The sequence below is a fragment of the Gadus chalcogrammus genome, chromosome 2 (assembly GCF_026213295.1).
Source record: "Gadus chalcogrammus isolate NIFS_2021 chromosome 2, NIFS_Gcha_1.0, whole genome shotgun sequence".
Lineage (NCBI taxonomy): Eukaryota > Metazoa > Chordata > Actinopteri > Gadiformes > Gadidae > Gadus > Gadus chalcogrammus.
The window spans coordinates 5,538,882-5,557,917 of record NC_079413.1 but is presented as its reverse complement, the minus strand read 5'-3'; the positions used below and the strand labels follow the sequence as shown (position 1 = coordinate 5,557,917).

Here is a 19,036-nt window from a genome sequence, read left to right as displayed (position 1 = left end):
GCACACTTTCCGCGTTCCAACGAAACAATAAAGGCGTGGCCGGGTCCGTGGCGTGGCGCGGGCTACCCGGGTCGTCCCGGCGTCCGCTCCGCGGCGCGGGAGAGCGACCCCGCGGTTCCCATCCCAGCGCTAACAGGATCGGCTCCCCACTCGCTCCAGCTGGGCCCACCCCCCCTCCGGATATTAGGAGCCGAGATTCAGCTGCTGTCTTATTTTAACGAGCAGGAACAGAGTCCGCGGCCCCCCGACGCGGCTAGGGTGACAGACACCTCCCGCTACACCCTAATTGCGGGCCTCCGCCGACCACCATTAAAAACAGTCACCTCCCTCTCTCTCCCCCTATGTCTCCCTCGCTCTCCCCCCTCCGTCTTATTACTCGTATTGCCGCGCTTTACGAACCTCCTCTCGCTCGCTGCATCTCCGTGTCGATCCTCATCCTGTCTCATAATAAGCTCTCGTCTTCCAAAACACCCAGCAGCCATTGCTGGGGTTATACTTTCCCATCTGCAGGTTATTGCTTGTGTTGTCGACTAAAGCCCAAACAAAATATATCAGAGTGTCTGCGGTTCGCAACAGAGACGATATTTCCTGGTTAACAAAATAAAAGCCACCCCTTGCAGTATTTGGAGTCCATCCGACCCTGGATTGGCTGGCGGCTAACGACCTGTGGGTAATTGACAGGCGAAGTTGGTTGACCTGCATGAAGTGTTCTTTAGCTGGGTTGGGGTCAGTGGACCCGCAACTGAAATCTGCTCCCAGAAGAACTAAAAGAGAAGTTAGCACTTAGAGGGTTAGCAGAAAGAGCCATATATATCAAGGGTCAGGTTTGCTTTTAGCAGTTTGCAAAAAAGCCAGATATCAAGGATTGGGGCTCAGCTTTTAGTAGAGGTTTCATTATGAAAGCTTATTAGTCATTAGCAGAGAGGTAGTTATGCACTGAGATGATTGAATCTGAGAGGGAGAAGGTTAGCTGTAAGCGTTTGGCGCACAGAGGCATATATAAAGGCTTTGGTTTATATATGCCTCTGTGGTATATATATGTTGGCGGGATAGCAGAGAGGTAGCTAGAAGCATCCACTCCAACCAGAGGAATGGTGGAGGTGACGTCTGAGAGATGACGATCATTGTAAGAGAGGCACTCAGACCCATAATGTACCAGGTGGAACCCACTCACCTGGTGCATTATGGGTCTGAGTGGTGTGTGTGTGGAGGGGGGGGGGGCTTTTAGAGCTATCTGTGTGTGTGTGTGTGTGTGTGTGTGTGTGTGTGTGTGTGTGTGTGTGTGTGTGTGTGTGTGTGTGTGTGTGTGTGTGTGTGTGTGTGTGTGTGTGTGTGTGTGTGTGTGTGTGTGTGTGTGTGTGTGTGTGTGAATTTGCATGGCATTGGGTATTTGCATGTATGGAAAGCACTTGATTACTGTGTGCCTGCGTGTGGTTTTTTTCAGTTTGTGCTCCTTTGTGTGTCAATATGTATACGCATGTGTGTGTGTATCTTGTGTGCATGTGTGTGTGTGTGTGTGATGACGCCGTGGTGTACCTGTGTGCCTATTTGAGTGCGTGTGATCAGGTGTGCATTTCAGTCTGTGATGCCCGGGTGTGTATCTCGTTCTCTATGTGTGTATATGTGTGGGTGTTGATCGGTGTGTGTGTTCTGTGTGTGATCATGTGTGTCTGATCAGGTGTGTTTACCTGTGTGCATATTCTAGTGTGTGTGATGGCGCCCAGGTGTGTATCCGTGTCTCTAAACGCTCCAGGCGACTCCATTATCCCTCGCGTTAAGCTTAGCCATTAGCATCGTGCTAAAAGCCAACCACCAACTGCTAACCGCTGGCGCCGGCTCTCTGGAGAGAGCTCTGCCGTGTTCTGCTCCTCAGAGCCTTCCCTGATTCAGGTCACCCGACAGCTGGATCCAGATGAGCAAGATTCAACATGGCTGCCAGGATGCTATCCACAGGATGCTAACGCCGCCGTTGCGTTCACACACGACAGTTTAGCACTCATCGCTGGTCACACTTCACACTGACGCCATCACCCTCATGCTCTCGATCTCCACCGCGGGGTCAGACAGCGAGCAATGCAGACTCCTAGTCATGCACTTTAGCTATGTAGTCGAGGTAGGCAGACACAAAGCCATCATTTATCAATATCATGTTAATCTGTGTGTGTGTGCGCGCGCGTGCGTGCGTGCGTGTGTGTACTGAAAATTAAGTGCTTCAATGTTCAGTGGAAATTGTCTAAATAAAACCACACACACACACACACACACACACACACACACACACCCCCTAGTGTTTCTGCACTGGTCCACCCTTCCGATGTGATTATAGTGTTGGATGGAAACGAGTGTGACAGGCCGGCACAGAGCACTAAGCAGTGTTTGTTGTGAGTGCGTGCGTGCGTGTTTGTGTGTCATTGGATATTTGTGTGTTTAGGGCGAGCGCGAGAAGGGAGAAGCGAGGGAGGAGTGAGAAAGAGCAAGAGAGCGTGAAAGAAGAGACAACAAGAGAGAAGGAAACCTAGATGAGTGTTCCTGCGGCCGACAGAAGCGGCACGGATTTCGGTGGATTCAAGCGGCAAGCTGTTCGTAAGAGATCATAACGACTGCTTCAAAAAGAGATTACAGCAAGCTGTTTTAAAGGCATCTTCGAAATTGTGGCCATCATTTCCTTTTGTCATTCATCGATACTCGATCCATCGACAACCCACAGGGGCTGCGATCACGTCCGTTCACAGCCATCCAAACGTCTCCCCCCCCGGTCAGACCCTCCCCTGTTTCCCCCTCCTCATCCTCGACAGGACAACACTGGGCCCAGACATTAGGGGAGGCTTCCAACACGTCGACATGGGTCTGTCTGCCCTCTGCTTGTTAGTGTTGCCGTCATACATCTCCATAACCGGCGTCCACTGGCGCGTCGGGAGGAAGTTGGGCTGGAGCCTCGTAGACCCTGGGACAGTAACGCCAGACGGATAGCCCCATTACACGCTATAACCGAGCCATCCGTCTCCACTACACGACAGTGCGACGTCCTGGTAAAGCTACGGCATGCAATCAGACTGGGGGGGGGGGGGGCGGCACCGGGTTTACCCAGCCGGGGGAGCCCGGAGTCGGGGTCCACCGGAAATGAAAGCGGGAGAGAGAGACTCGGCCGGCCAGAAGAAGATTTGTAGCTGAAATAAAATGATGCTCCCGAGATGTCCTCAACCTCCTTAATGGCCTCAATTGCTGTTATGGCAGCGATTCAAACACCGTTTTATTAACACAACAGTAGTTAACATCAATGTCCTAACACTAACCCTCACCTTGTGACACCTATTCAAACACCTGGAGCTTTATTTGGATGCCGGTGGTTAACAGTGGTGTTACCCTTAACAAATTCACCACCGCAGAGAGTGAGAAAGAGGAGGAGCCACTGGGAAGTGCGGAGACCAGCGACAAACTGAACAAATGATAGCAGCCTAGTTTACTTTAACCTTCCACCCCTCACTCTTCCTTATCCCTCCCTCCTCACCCTCTTTCTCTCTTTCTCTCACTCTCTCTTTCTTTCGGCATCTCTCTCTCTCCTCCCCTCTCAGTCTACCGCTCGCCTCAATCTCTCCCTCTTTCCATCGCCCTCTCCCTCTCCATCTCTTCTTTCTCCATCTCTCCCTCTCTCCCTCTCCCTTTCCATCTCTCCCCCCTTCCCATCTCTTCTTTCTCCCTCTCTCCCTCTCTCCCTCTCTCCCTCTCCTGTATGCCTTTCAGTATCTTCTCATCTTTCCACCAGGCCCCTAACTTACTCCCTCTTCACCTCACTTTCCCCCTTTCTCTCCCTCCCCCCCCCATCTCTTTCTCCCCCCTTTTCTGTCACCAAACACATTGTGGTGTCCCGGTGGTGGAGGTTACCGCGTGTCCCACTAAGACAAGGTCACCTTACGAAGGAGCAGGAAGGAGGAGGTGGGGGGAGGGGGGCATCTCCCTCAGGAGGAGAACATTTGGGGGGGATGGGGGGGGGGCAACTCGTAATTAATCAAGATGGACGCTACAGGCTGTGAGAGGGGGGGAGGAGGAGGAGGAGGAGAGAGGGGGAAGAGGAGGGAGGAGTGAGGGGTAAGGATAGGGAGCAGGAGGAGAGTGGAGGGGGGGAGAGGAGGAGGAGACGAGGAGACGAGGGAGGAGAGAGGAGGAAGGATAGGGAGCAGGAGGAGAGTGGAGGGGGGGAGAGGAGGAGGAGACGAGGAGACGAGGGAGGAGAGAGGAGGAAGGATAGGGAGCAGGAGGAGAGTGGAGGGGGGGAGAGGAGGAGGAGACGAGGAGACGAGGGAGGAGAGAGGAGGAAGGATAGGGAGCAGGAGGAGAGTGGAGGGGGGGAGAGGAGGAGGAGACGAGGAGACGAGGGAGGAGAGAGGAGGACGGATAGGGAGCAGGAGGAGAGTGGAGGGGGGGAGAGGAGGAGGAGACGAGGAGACGAGGGAGGAGAGAGGAGGAAGGATAGGGAGCAGGAGGAGAGTGGAGGGGGGGAGAGAGAGAAACAGAGGGATGGGAGAGGAGGAGAGCTGATAGAAGAGGAGAAGAGAGAGAAGAGGAAGAGAGAGAAGAGAGGAGGAGGGAGGACAGAAGGAGACAGCAGAGAGGACAGAAGGAGAGGTGTAATAGATGCGAACACCCTGAGGAGGTGGACGTGTTTTGTACACAGGATATGTGACAGATTGTGGACGAGCGCACAAAGGTGGAATCATTTAACCTCAGATTCTGCGCATTTCTGCCGGGGAGAAGGTAGAGAGACACGGCGCTAGCTAGCGAGAGCGAGAGCGAGAGCGAGAGCGAGAGAGAGAGAGAGAGAGCGAGAGCGAGAGCGAGAGCGAGAGAGAGAGCGAGAGAGAGAGGGATCCTGCAGACTCCCATCCAGAGAGCTGGTCGAGAGACACCGAGCCAGAGAGAGGAGAGAGAGGTTGCACACACCATACATTATCCGCCATTGAGGACGTTCTCTCACCAGGTTAAGTGCTCACAAATTATAGATCCATGAATCACATGGTTAACACGGCGACTGCCACCGTGCCACACACACACATTTCACTGACACCCGCCGCTTCAGAACGCGGTCTGGAGCCCGTCAGCTCCAGAAGACGGATGCAGGGTATCTGCTGAGTATTCACCATTTATTCCTCCATCACATTGATCCCACCATGTATCTGCAGGCCAGTGAAGGCTGTGAAATGTTAAGGGGCTCCATAAGACTTATTCCTGACATAGGTTACAGCCAAGCCATGCCAAGCAAGTGGAAAAAATACTGAAAGATGTTTTTTTCGACGATATGGTGGTACTATTTATGATTTGCTCCATTATTGATTATTTAGTCCAATGCGAGTTCTTCATGCATTTGAAAACAAATGTGACAAGATATATTTTGACAGATTTCTACATGAAAAACGTGACTTTAGTGTAAACAAGCATGGCAGATGACTAGCTATGCTTGCTTTTTCTAATATATATTTTTTGGCTCCACAAGCTACTGCTCAATTTGAGAAGACACTCTTTTGCTTTTGTTGCCATGGCTTCCGTTATGATATCTTAATGATTATTGGTATTACGTTAAGTTGGTGTGGCTCCCAATTGCCTATCGTGGCTTGCCTGCGTCATCGGGGTCACCCCCCCCCCCCCCGAACTACAGGATATTGGATCAGGAATATAAAAAAATCCACAGGATGATCTCTGAAAATAAACCTGTAGAACCACCAACAGATCGGGGTTTGGCTGACCAGAGTGGGCAAGGGGAAATCAGGCATAAAAATCGGCCCAATTATTCTGTAGTGTGCACCCAGCATAAGTAGCAGGTAAGGGTTAGGGGGCGTCTTGCTCTAAGTTTCCTTTAGTTAAACTATGGACACCGGGGACTACACCCAGAACCCTTACAGCATGGAGTGGAACCCCCTATCCACTATGACGCTAACTCTCTCCGCCCCAGATGATGGATCCATGGTTCTGTGTTTAACCGACGGAGCAGTAGGTCTAGTCTCAGGAGGAGCTGCCTGGCTGCTGTCAGGTCGGCCGCTAGCAGCCAGGAAACCGGAGCCTCCCTTGATCCATCATGGAGGACGGAGAAGATACGACAGCTGCCTTCTGCTCCTGTGTCTCTCCCTCTCTCTCCCCTCCCTCTCACCCCTTCCCTCTCCCCCCCTCAAATCAGACGGATCTATCGCCGCTTCACTAACCCTTCAAGACAGAAATAGTACACAGAACAATACTGCAGAACAGAGAAGTACACAGAACAAAACTACAGAACAGAGAAGTACACAGAACAATACTCCACAGAGAAGTAGAATACAGAACAATACTCCACAGAGAAGTAGAATTCAGAGCAATATTCCACAGGGAAGTAGAATAGAGAAGAGAAGTAGTACTACAGTAAGTGAAAGTGCTCCTAATCCAATCGGTTGTCAGAGTTCTAATATTTTTGTTGCTTCATGATTGGATGCAGAATTCTGTCATAAGTAACAAGAAAATATCCTACATTTCAGAAATTCGGTTTAGGGCTACCAGAGCAGGTGCTATTCTTAATATTATTCTTTGTCAAGTATAATTGAAAATATCGTTGACCGCAAAAGTACCAGAGCGTGTTTTATTTATTAGTTTGCCCCCAAAAACCAATATTGAGAAACATTCTCCCACAGACGTTCATTTCCAGACAGAAAGTCTCAATCCAATATCCAGCCGCGGACCACCCTGTCAATCACGAGCACATGTGCCACCGAGCGGCCCCTGTCAGACCCCAGGGGGGGGCCGTGAAATACGACTCGTGTGCGCCGTGAAATACGACTCGTGTGTACCCCGGGATCCAAGAGCGAAAAAAAAGGCAAGGGCAAGGACTGTACGGTCGGGGCGGTGACAGGGCGCACATCTGTCCGTCTGGCCGTGACAGGCAGGGGAGTGCACGCAGAGTGCATGGAGAGCACTCAGACAGCCAGCTGCTAAACTAGGATACGACAGGGCCCGGGCAGCCCCCCGCACGCGCCTCCTCCTGCCCAGCCGAGCGCGCCGGAGCGGGGATGCGACGCGACCGCTGCTGCTGCCGCGCAGCGATATCACCCAGACTCTGCCTCTGGGGGCGGTGGAGCCGCCGGAGACTCACCTCCGTCCTCTGACACTTTTGAGCACCACACAGCGACCGGCGAAGGCGCACGCATAGAAATGTACAAGGGCGTATCCCCGGGCTTTCAACGTACAGCTTATCTGCACGGTACGGATACTCTGGCTGTATTGAGTTTTGTGTTGTTTTTTTTGTCCACAGTATTGTGCGATTGTGTTAAAACAGGTACTTACCTTGCTGGGGACTTTAGGTGGAGAGGGGGTGGGAAACTGGCACGCTGCCACCTTCGTGTGCTTGCTAATGCTATTGATGCCTATAACCGTTGCAACGGCGTACACTTCAGCGCTAGCACGGCAGTCCTCTAACTCAGCTAGCGTGTTTAGTGTATGCAGAAGGCGGATGGAATGGATCATCATTATTTTTTCGTTTGCTCGCCTGCAGCAAACGAACCCCGGAGCAGGAAGCTCACCTGCTACGCGAGCAAACACTCTGCGGGAGCTAGCGGGCTACGGACCGCGGGCTGTGGTTATCACCTCCAGCCACTCTGAGCCCCGTAGACGCATCGTGACGCCCAAACGCCTCCTTATCAGGACCAAGCAGAGAACCCAGACTACCGCCCCGCAAGGAACCTTATCCCCTCCCCAGCTGGGTCTTCACCTGACCCAGTCGCTACTCTGACAGGAGCCCCAAATCCTCCACCCCCGTCCCCCAGTCCCCCTCATTCCACCCCCATACATACACACCCTCCCTGCACTCTCATCTCTAACCTGACAGCTCCCCAACCTCGCCCTTCCTCAACCCCCACCTCCGCCATCTGCCACCCCAACCCACCCCAACCCCAGACTCAACCCCCCATGGTTAGGGTACTTACCGTAGGAGATGGGGGCATCTGGGTCGCCCTGCCACGACATATGGCCCAGGTCATCCACCGAGTGCTGTGCTGTGGAGAGACACAAGCACAGAAGCACTGGTTCACCGACCAGTCTGATTTACACACTGGTTAACTGACTAGTTCACTAACAGATTTACAGGGATTAAAACCGAACCCCGCTTCACTCTATGCCTTAGTTAAAGGTCCCATGGCATGCCACCAGGCGTGGTGTGATTAGCCGTTACAAGCTAGGTGGACACGCCCACCTGGGATGTCATAAGGGGCAGATTTCCGAAACGGCTTGTAACGGCTAATCACACCACACCTGGTGGCATGTCATGGGACCTTTAAGATGTTGCTCATTTATTGTTTAGCAATAGCCCCAGTGACCTCTAAGTGATCATATACGTATCAATTGTTGAAGATGCTTGGAGATAACTATGACCCAGAACGGGGATTCATCTTTCATCTCGTCATGTGTGGCAGCCTGGCTTTTTTCACAAATGTTTACAGATAACTGATCTCTACTTATCAGGAATATAGTTATTACTTTGAAATACATACATTAATATGTAGTTAATTTGTCTTTTGTGAAAAATTATAGATATCATACACTTTGTCAGATGTATAACACATTGTGTTATGCACTCAGGCTTTCTGTGGGATTCTGTGTAAGCATTAATACTGCAGTCATAACCTTCATTAAATCATGATGTCACTTCCTGTTCACCTTTCAGGTGGCCCCGTCCGAGCGTCACAAAGCCCGAAGAAATAAAGTTGTGCATGTCCGGGGCCCCGCGCAGCGCCTCCTTGCCATAGTGCCCTGCGAGAGAGAACACACAACATACGTCAACACAACCACACACACACACACACACACACACACACACACACACACACACACACCTGGAGCATATCAGCCGCAACGTGCCGCAGCAAGCTGCAACCCTAGTTTACCTGCAGTAAGAAATGCGTATATATGCAACCTACTGCCCTAACCTAGCGCAATCTTAATTTACTTGTACATAACACAGCTTTAATCGACTTTAAGGAAGTCAACCTTCCCTAACCTTACACAGCGTTAATATACCTTCAGTAAGAAATGCGACTTGTTGCAACATTAATAACCAACTCCGGCTTTCCCCTGATGGACACGGTATTGATCTGCAACATCGATTCATGTAACCTGAGACGCATACGTATCGGACAACTAAATAAATAAACAGGCAGCCTAATTCTATCGCCATAGCCCAGTAAATGAAAATAAAAGACGGGGTGGTGGGGTGGTGGTGGGGGTTTATGGTCTCTCAGCTTGATTGAGAGTAGAGCTGAGAGGGTCAGCAGCTGGTCAGACACGGCCTGGTGTGAAGACACCAACTCTCAGGAGTCTTCTGGGAACAACTTGACCTTCACACAATAAACCCAACTGCATGTTTACACTGTCCTCCCTCATGTTCTGGCCCGCTCTTCCCTCTACTCCCTATGACCTTTTTTTCTTTTCCCCCTACTTCTCTCTCTCTCACTCTCTCTCTCTTTCTCGCTCTCTCTCTCCCCCACACTCTCTCCCCATCTAAGAGCAGGTCAAGGTCTTTACCGACTCCAAATGTGTCCTTGTGCATCTTGAAAGCTTTTAACAAAACAGCATCAAGATGCACTAACAGCGGTCAGACAACTTCATTCACAGCCAGATTACAGACACATGAAAAACAATTCACAGCCAGGTGACCCATGATGCATCTCCTTCCACAATGAATAACTAATAGTAGGACGCAAAGCTTGGATGGCTTCGAGACATTGGTATGTTTCATTAGAACCTTACGCTTTTCCAAACAGTTGACATCGCTAAGCACGTTCACCCATTCACCCATTGCCGGTAATATGACACACACACACTGAGGGCGGTGTCCATTTAAAACCTTAGCTGTGTCCCATCCTAACGTGTTGATACTCCCAACGAGTTAATTATCTGGGTGTCAGCCACGGTTAAAGATGAAAAGGAGTCGATACACCGGGGGTCTCCTCCACCATCAAACTCCTCCTCCTCCTCATCATCATCAGAGGGACCCCAGATTGAGCTCCCAAACCCGGATGGTATTGTTGTCGCTCGTTTACCAGATAAAACATTTGGACTAGTAGTCGGCTCCTAGGGGCCTCTGGGCCCCTCTGCTCCTCTGGGGCCCGGTACTGAGGAATGAGGACAGTCCTTAATAAGACCACATTATCTGTCTCAGTCTAATTAGATGTTGAAGGCAGCTGTAAGCCACTTTGAACGCTCTGCCAATGCAATATATCGGCCCGATTCATAATTAATGGAGCTTGTTAATAGTTTATAGTTTATGGTTAACTGATCTTATTACACATGTTGGTCCCTCCAAACCATGCACTGTTCGATGTTTTCCTTAGTACTCTTTGAAATTAACAAACATTATTCTGTACAGAAAACCCTGACCAATTAAGTTTAAAGCCTGCATTTATACATTTCATCTTTACATAATTTGTCAACTTTGTATATAAATGAGCAACACCCTGATCTCACTAACAGAAGTCATCTGACTCAGGCTTCGGTTTTTACAACTTAATAAAACTGTCTGTCAAAGATGGACCGATTGAACAGTTAGTGACATTGGGGAACGTCTGACGTGTCAACCGGTCTGCCCGATGAATGCTTTCAATTCCAGAAGGGGGACAGGAAGATGGGGTCTTGGCATTTCTACCTGAACAAAAAACGATCCATATCCTGTAAACGGCTGAGTCAATAATAACCTTGACAACCTGTTTTATGTCATTTTTTTTATCTTACATATTGACTCTTCACTCTCACCGGACCAAGATGTGATTAATGTCCGACGGTCCGACACAGCCTTCATCTCTAGTTCGCCTCTTTTCAAAGCATCTGCAGCTGCTTCGTCTTTTTGAGCTTCATCTCTTTTTTCAAGAGATCTCCTGAAGGTCGTCCTGCTCATCCCCTTCCAGACGCTACAAATCCAGCCAGACGTCTGAACGAGGAGCGGTCGGAGAGAGCGAAGGCCAAACGTCTCGGAGGCTCGTTACCAAGACCATGAATCTGGACTTGGCCTTCAGTCCGAGGGAAACATCCAGCTCTTGTGTCTGCTCGCAGGGTGTTTCTGGTATTTATTGACCGTTCGAATGCTAAAGTTCAGCGGTGGGTCAGGTGATCCAGTCGCATCTGACTGCAGTTTTAGTTACGAGGAACATCATGTTGCTTCATACCAGACTAGCAACAAAGGAACGACCCAGGCTTGCATTAACAAAGGACAGTCCGGGTGGAAAGAGAGGAGTTTATCTTGAAAGGACCGCTTACTGAGACAGTAGCTGCAGTGTGGGATTTTGTGTCTTTTCATGTTTAAGGGCAGGAATGTGTGTATGTATGCGTGTGGGTCCATGTGTGTAAGGTTGAGTCCATGCATGAGTGAAAGTGTGTTTGCAATTGTGCATGTGTGCGTGTGTGCGTGTGTGCGCATGGCGTGCGTGCGTGTGTATAGGGTACTGGTTGACACCCGAGTGCAGCTCAGAGTCTGAATCTGGGACACCATACTGGGCCACTTATAAAGCCCCCGTCCCCCAAGCACGCCGCCTACCAGCCAATCCGACGCCTGCAGGACGGAAATATCCCAAGACAAAGACACGCGTCCGCCCGGCGACACGTTCGCTCGCATCTCATCCTATGTCACGTTTTTAGCCAGAGATTAGTCGACCAATCGGACGCCCCGTGGAATGCGGGATGGGACCCTTCCCGCAGCTGGGCTTCTCACACCCTCTCCGTATCTTCAGCTTAGCACTGCGAACATATGAATAATACTCTCCTATTACACGCCTTGTCCATCTAGTTCAGCAGGCGTCGGTCATAGCCCAGCGGCCCACATACGCAGAGCTCAACTTGGAGAGGATTCCAGTCGTATTGAGGACGGAGGAGGCAGCACCACACACTGTGAGTCAAGTAGGGGGGAAATGAAGGTCAATGAGTCCTTTAACCCCTCTTTTGGTCGTGTTGCCCATGTGGGGACAGGTGTACTCAGTGAAGAAGGGGGGGCGTGACTTTGGACACGCTACCTCAGCGAGATAGGGGGTGTGGCCAGGTAAAGGAATACTCAATGAGGTTGGCACGGGTGTACCTAGCGAAATATGGGGCGCGGCTATGGAGAGGGGAACCTAGTGAGGTAGGGGGTGTGGTTGCAGGCCAGGTGTACTCAGTGAGGTAGGGGGCGTGGCAGTTGACAGGTGTACTCAGTGAGGCAGGAGGCGTGGCTACGCAAAGGTGTACTCAGTGGAGTGAGGGGCGTGACTTTGGATAGGTTTACCGAGTGATTAGGTGGGCCGTGGTTATGGACAGCTGTACTTAGTGATGTAGGGGGAGTGGCTGTATACAGATGTACTCAGTATGGTTGGGACCTGGCAATGGAAAAGTGTACACAGCGGGTAGGGGGCGTGGCTATGAACAGGTGCACTGAGAGGGTTTGGAGCGTGGCTTTTATGCAGGTGTACTTACCATGGTTTGGGGCGTGGCTATGGACAGGTGTGTAGTGGTTCTTGAAGTTCCTCACAGGTGTTTCGTCTTTGGACGAGTCTTCCAACTCTGCCATGTTCTCATGTTCATGCAGAGACGTCGGATTGGTTCCTTGTTGCCGCAAAATGTCTGCAAGTGCTCTGGAGATATAAACAACAGAGAAGCAAGAAGTTTTATGAGAGTCTCCAAAAGTAAAGTATGAGGTGATTTATTTAGCTGTACTTTCAGCTCGATTTATACTTGAGTGTAGCGAAGCAGGGAGGCCAAACCATATAGAGCCAGTGCCAACTCAGATAGGTCACCTTAAAGTATATGAACAAACAGTACCAGTAGCACTTTTATTTTGGCGGTAAGAATAATAAGCAACCAAACTAAACGTATTACACTTCACAACTGCGGTTCAATTTTGAATCAAACAAAATGTGTTGCAATAACTTTGACCAGACTCATATTGTGTATACAGTATATAGACATACCAGCATCTATATTTGTATCTATTTTTCAATGTCAAAGGTAAAGTTCACTCCTCTACAACTGAGTATTTTCAAGAGGAAAATGCAGTGTATGTATCGGCAGTTTAAGTAGGATAGCTGCCTGGTAAAATTAGCACACGTTAGACATTTATTATTTTATTTCCATCCCAGGCGACAATGACCTGGTTTAAAAGTGTTCCAGCCTAATCTGGAGCTAAAAGAGGTTAATAAAACATTGGTAGGCAAGGACGTCTCATTAAAATATTAGTTAAACACCAGTCAGCACAAACCACTTATTAAAAGATGAGTTAAACATGTGTATTAGAACATGTTAAAAGATTAGTGTAAACATGAGACCTATTAAGTTCAATTCTAATTATCAAGTATTCAATAATATCCAAAGATACAAGATAAAGAACATGTTATTAAAACATTAAACCCTAGTTAGAAAAAAAACTCATGTTGAAAGATAGTTAACTTCTCAAAACAGTCAACAAAAACCAGCTAACTAGAGATACATCTTGGTATCCGCTCTTCAAATAAAATGCCACATAAAAATTCTGCTGTGTAATTGTTTTAGTTTTTTATGCTACGTCTTCACAGCTATCTTGAAACATGATAGCTGTGATTTGTAAAACAGGAGAATGAAAGTCAAGTTTCCTCCTGACGGATGACTCTGAAGAGGTCTTTTGTGTTTTATGCTCCGAAGTTTCTTGTAAGCTCAACCGAAAATGCCAAATCTTTCTGCGGTTTCTTTGGCTTCCTAAACTAGGTCTAATTTGCTTCAGGACATGCAATATTTGATTCGCCACGCAGGACAATTGAAAGAAAGTCGAGTTTTCCACCCGACATTAGAACTCTGAAGAGGTCTTTTGTGTTTTTCACACTTGAGTTTCTGGTCATTTTCCTCCCATTGTGTGACCATTCTCCCCCCGTCGCCCGACCCCTCCCGTCTCCTGCAATCTGAGAACAAAGTGCCCGTCTGGCCAGCAGCACCGTGACCGCACTGCTGGCCGGTCGATATGCTCTCAAATCTCTGTCTCCAGACTCTTCCCCCTTCTGAAGGTCACGGCCGAGACTACGTGGGTCCGCCCCAAAAACACTTTCACAAATCCTACACCTGAAACCTCCCCACAGGAGCTGATTCGCTCTGGAAGAGAGTGTGTCCACTGAGGCTGATTTCATGTTCCACCACGTCACTTTCCATCACCTCAAACCAACGACATCTTACAGACCAACGATGTCACTGTAGAAGACCAACAAAATCAGGGACGACATCACTATGGATGAATGGTCACTGGGAATAAGAAGGTCAGGAGAACTCTCACCCTCTCTATGCCTCTCTTGACATATCTGTATCTCTGTATCTCTCTCCACAGCCTCTCCCCTGGCCTCTATCTATTCTGAGGTCGTGGTCCATTTAAACGCTCCATGGCCTGGTTGTGATATCGTTCTGGGAGATGAACGCTGGGGTGCCTCCCTTCCTACTTCTCACCAGGAAGGTCCCGGCCTGGGGTAATTACACTACTGCCCACCAGTAAGGTCCCTACCTGGGATAATCACACTACTGCCCACCAGTAAGGTCCCTACCTGGGATAATCACACTACTGCCCACATGTAAGGTCCCTACCTGGGGTAATTACACTACTGCCCTCCAGTAAGGTCCCGGCCTGGGGTAATTACACTCCTGCCTTCCAGTAAGGTCCCGGCCTGGGGATATACACTGCTGCCCACCAGGGAGGTCAGGGGCTATTACACCTTGTCGTTCCGGACCCCTCAAACAATCTCAGGGGGTCCATGTTTCGCCGCCAAACTAATTGGTGAATGTTTTCTGTCAGGACGGGAGCCACCTCCAACGGGAATCGCCAACCGTTTTCACCTGGTTCAATAACGCGGTGGTGTGGTTACAGGCAGTAGATGGTGGTTTACTGTGAATCCCTTTGGACAAAAGTGTCTCAATTATTAAATAGGTGTCTCAATTATTAAATAGCAAATAGAAAGATATATCAGAATGAATTCCCTTCATTAATTCTAGGACTATTAACGAAAGAGTCATTTTGAAAACAATAATAGTATTAAAGACAAAGGATTATGTCAGGATACCATACCATCCTCCTCTGAACACAAAGGCTGTGATTAACCCCTCAGGGAAGACATTTTAAACATACCAACATTTGTATTGACCTGACTGTTCATTAGAGACGAACCGCGGCTGATGTCCTCTCCCAGGCCAGCTTGTTAGCTCCAGGTCTTTCTCAGCTACCGCTTAGTTATCTCTGTTCCATAATGAAGGCTGACCAGACAGGTAAGAGAAACAATCAGCCTCATAAGCTTCCATCAACCTCAGAACAAATTAGTCCTGCGCCTCCATTTCGGATCCAATTATAATGTAATGAAACGGGACCGCTGGATCTGCTGGGGTGTAGAGGCGAGTTTATACGTGACCCATTTATCTCTGGATGGCTCCACGTGCCCAGCGAGCCTGCCATACATCTAGCCAGCTAGCTAGGTAGCCTGCCAGCTAGCTAGTCTGCCAGCTAGTCACCCCACAGTGGACGATTTCCCCAAACCAAACTATTGAAATACTCCCAGCAAACATCACACATTGAACATTGTGTTCTAGTAACTATTAAGTCATCAAGCTAGAACTTTCATCCAAAGTGAAATGTAATTTAGATACAGGTGACTAAGGACCAGGGAGTGGTTGAGACATCTTGACTAGGTTGCCCACATGTAGACAACAGGGATTGAACCCAGTGCCTTTCTGCTTGGTGGACGATGACATGGGGAAATCGAAGGGTGTCTCACACTGGGCAGAGCGCCCCAGCGAAGACACGTCACTACTGCTAGCAATGTGTTCAGATCCAGGCTAACTTTGTAGAATAATGTCCAGAATATATGCTTCACAAAATTACAAATTGACAAACGGGAAATATTTCCTCTAATCATTAGTCCACAAACTAATAGAAATAGAAAAAATGAATAATTGTGTGATTTACAATTGTAACATTCAATCATATTCTGTCAGATTTGAAATCCTTCAAACTGGCTGATTGCTTTTATGCAGCACACAGGGTGACCAATCACAAGACCCCAGCCCCCCCATGACACGCCCCTGCCCCAGTCCTTGGTTAGAGAGAACCTCAACATGTTGGAGCTCCACTCAGCTGACCCCTTTAGAGAATACAATATGACTTTAATGCTTTAGATTAAAGGAAAACCAAACCCTGAAATAACTTATTTTGGGTGATGGTGGGTGTAGTGGGTAACTAAGCAGTGCTGTGTATTAATTCAGGGCCAAATCTCTGCATAAAAGCTGGTTCAAGAACATAGGATAGGATGCAATATGGACTCAAATTGCGCTCTACGTGTTAACGGGTGCTACTGCATGAGTCACCGGTTACCGGCTGTTTTGGGTACCCAGGTAACCTGTCAATCTGATCCTAGGAAGAGGGCGGGCCTTGGTGAAAGCCGAAACAGCCATGTTTCACCGCCCATGAAAAAAAAGGGGACCCACTTAAAATGTGATAGTAGGCTAGGAATACCTCATGGCTCTAAGACTCAATGATCAATGTTTTCCAATGTTCTTAGGCTTAACCATGTCCTGTAGGTCAAGCTACGCTATACACTGCGATAATATGCTACACTGAGCCACCGTATGCTATGCTACACCTCCCTGCGACCCACTTCAGGCGGCCTGAAGATGATTCGACCAATCAGGAGATGACGCCGCACCCATCTCCGTGGAACACCACCATATACAAAATATAGGACACACAGATCCCCATACTTCACAAACTTGCCAACACACAGACACACGTACACAAAAACGAACACACACACACACACACACACACACACACACAAAATGCGTACATAGATCCGTCTGTCCTAGTTTACAGTATGCAGCATTCTGGACGATGTACTGCAGTTCAACAGGTTTTACTCCAGTTCCTAACATTGCACTGCAGTTCAAAGGATTTTACTCTAGTTTCTAGGATTTTAACAGGATTAACTCCAGTTCCTAACATTGCACTGGAGGTCAACAGGATTTACTCCAGTTCTTAACATTGTACTGTCGTTTAGCAGGATTAACTCCAGTTCCTATAACATTGCACTGCAGTTCAATGGATTTACTCTAGTTTCTAGCATTTTAACAGGTTTCACTCTGGTTCCTAACATTGCGCAGGATTTAATCCAGTTCCTAACATTGCACTGTAAATCCACAGGATTTACTCCAGTTCCTAACATTGCACTGTAAGTCAACAGGATTTACTCCAGTTCCTAACATTGCACTGTAGGTCAACAGGATTTACTCCAGTTCCTAACATTGCACTGTAGGTCAACAGGATTTACTCCAGTTCCTAACATTGCACTGTATGTCAACAGGATTTACTCCAGTTCCTAACATTGCACTGTAAGTCAACAGGATTTACTCCAGTTCCTAACATTGCACTGTAGGTCAACAGGATTTACTCCACTTCCTACCACAACAGGTTGTCCTGCGGTTCAATCCGCGGTACTGTGAGGAGCTGCAGTGTTTCAGGTGGGGGCTCGCCCTAAGGCTCAAGGAGCGTTAGGGTGGAGGCGGGAGATGAACCTGACGGCTGACGGTCTGCATGTAAAAGTGAACGGATCACTGCTGATTCCTCACGCTCACATTTCAGATACCTCTCTGCGGGTAGAGACAGGTTAGGAGTCATCTCAATGTGGTCGTCTCACCATCCAAACACTTCAGACCCGGTCACATACACCCCCCCCCCCCCCTCCCCCACACACACAAAAATACACAAACATCTTCTACAGATTGGATTGAGTGGTCGATGGTGCGTGTGCGTATACGTTTGTGTCAAAAAAAAATTCTGATATCAAATTGAGATTATATATCTTTGCTGAAACATTTAAAAAAACATGCCGTTGTCATATTTTATAGATGTAGTTCCCTGATAGGAATGTCCTTATTAGAATAACTTTGATCTTTATTATTTTCTTGTTTTCTGCTTTGCATGAGGATGATTATGAACAGTGAAACTTTGATTTGCTCAAATGCAACGTGCTCATTTCTCCAGTCTAGCGCACTTATTTAAATGACTTAACGTTGTACTGATTGCCCTAAAACATAAATGACACGCGCAGGGAGAGGAGCCGAGGGAAGCAGCGACATGAGGAGAACAATTAAGACTTTACAAGCAGGTCGTAACTTCTCTACCTGTGGACGTTCATCTCCTGCGGCGGTTTGGTCGCCTTGTCGTAGGCAACTTTGGCGCCGATCCCGATGGCTATGACGAGCGCCACCACGCCGCACGAGATGTACACCGTGGTGTTGGTCTGGTCTAGCTCCGGGTCGTACGTGTCCCCCGTGGGCGCGGGGGAGGGAGGCTGGGTCTTTATCCAGTCTGGAGTGTTGTAGTTCGTGCAGTACTTCTGCTCGAGGCGCTTCCCCTGGTCTGCGCAGCAGAAGCGCAGGAAGCAACTGCCGCAGCAGAAGCGGTGGTCCGTGTTGTTGCACTCGAACTCCTTGTCCAGCTGTCCACTCACGTCATAGTACCCCAAGCACGTGTCGTGCGCTCCGACCGCCGGAGCCTGCACCTGGGTGACCCGAATCCGGCCCGGGGCGGGGGCGCCCGGCCCGCCGGTGCTGTTCACCTCCCGGGGCCGTGCGGTCCGCTTGGGGGCCGGCTTGGTTCTCTTGTTCGCAGCGGCACACAGCACGTGGAGCGGGTCCAAGTAGACCAGGAGCAGGAGAAGATGTTTTATCCCCATGGTCTTCGTGACGCGACCCCGTACCCCTTCTCTCTCTCTCTATCTCTCTCTCTCTCTCGCTCCCTCTCTCTCTTGGCTACTGGTTCTCCAACTCCTCCACCTCTCAGCAAACCCGTGCTCCTCTCGATCTTCTTGTCACTTTGATGGAGTTCATGATCGCAGATTGCCCCCCCTCTCCCGCCGTCGCCGGCAGGTCGGTCAGCGCGTCACGCCCTGGTCATGCGCGAGGATGCGCTCCGCTCCGATCACAGCAGGGCGCCTCTCGCGCGTCTCCATCCTCCGTCCGTACCAAACTTTGCGCTTGCCGTGGAAGTGTTATTTTTTTTTCTTTTTGTGTC

At 49.2% G+C, this 19,036-nt stretch overlaps 1 protein-coding gene across 1 annotated transcript in view; it reads right to left on the bottom strand.

Moving 5' to 3' along the window:
- Positions 1-18,698, bottom strand: part of LOC130370973 (protein shisa-6-like) — a 45,037-nt gene extending 26,339 nt beyond the window's left edge. The window contains exons 1-4 of the mRNA XM_056576554.1: positions 18,145-18,698; positions 12,445-12,602; positions 8,668-8,760; positions 7,938-8,006 (exon numbers count right to left, since the gene is read on the bottom strand). Coding sequence (XP_056432529.1) covers positions 7,938-8,006; positions 8,668-8,760; positions 12,445-12,602; positions 18,145-18,698 — 874 coding nt within the window. The remainder of the gene's footprint in view (positions 1-7,937; positions 8,007-8,667; positions 8,761-12,444; positions 12,603-18,144) is intronic.
- Positions 18,699-19,036: the final 338 nt, after the last annotated feature.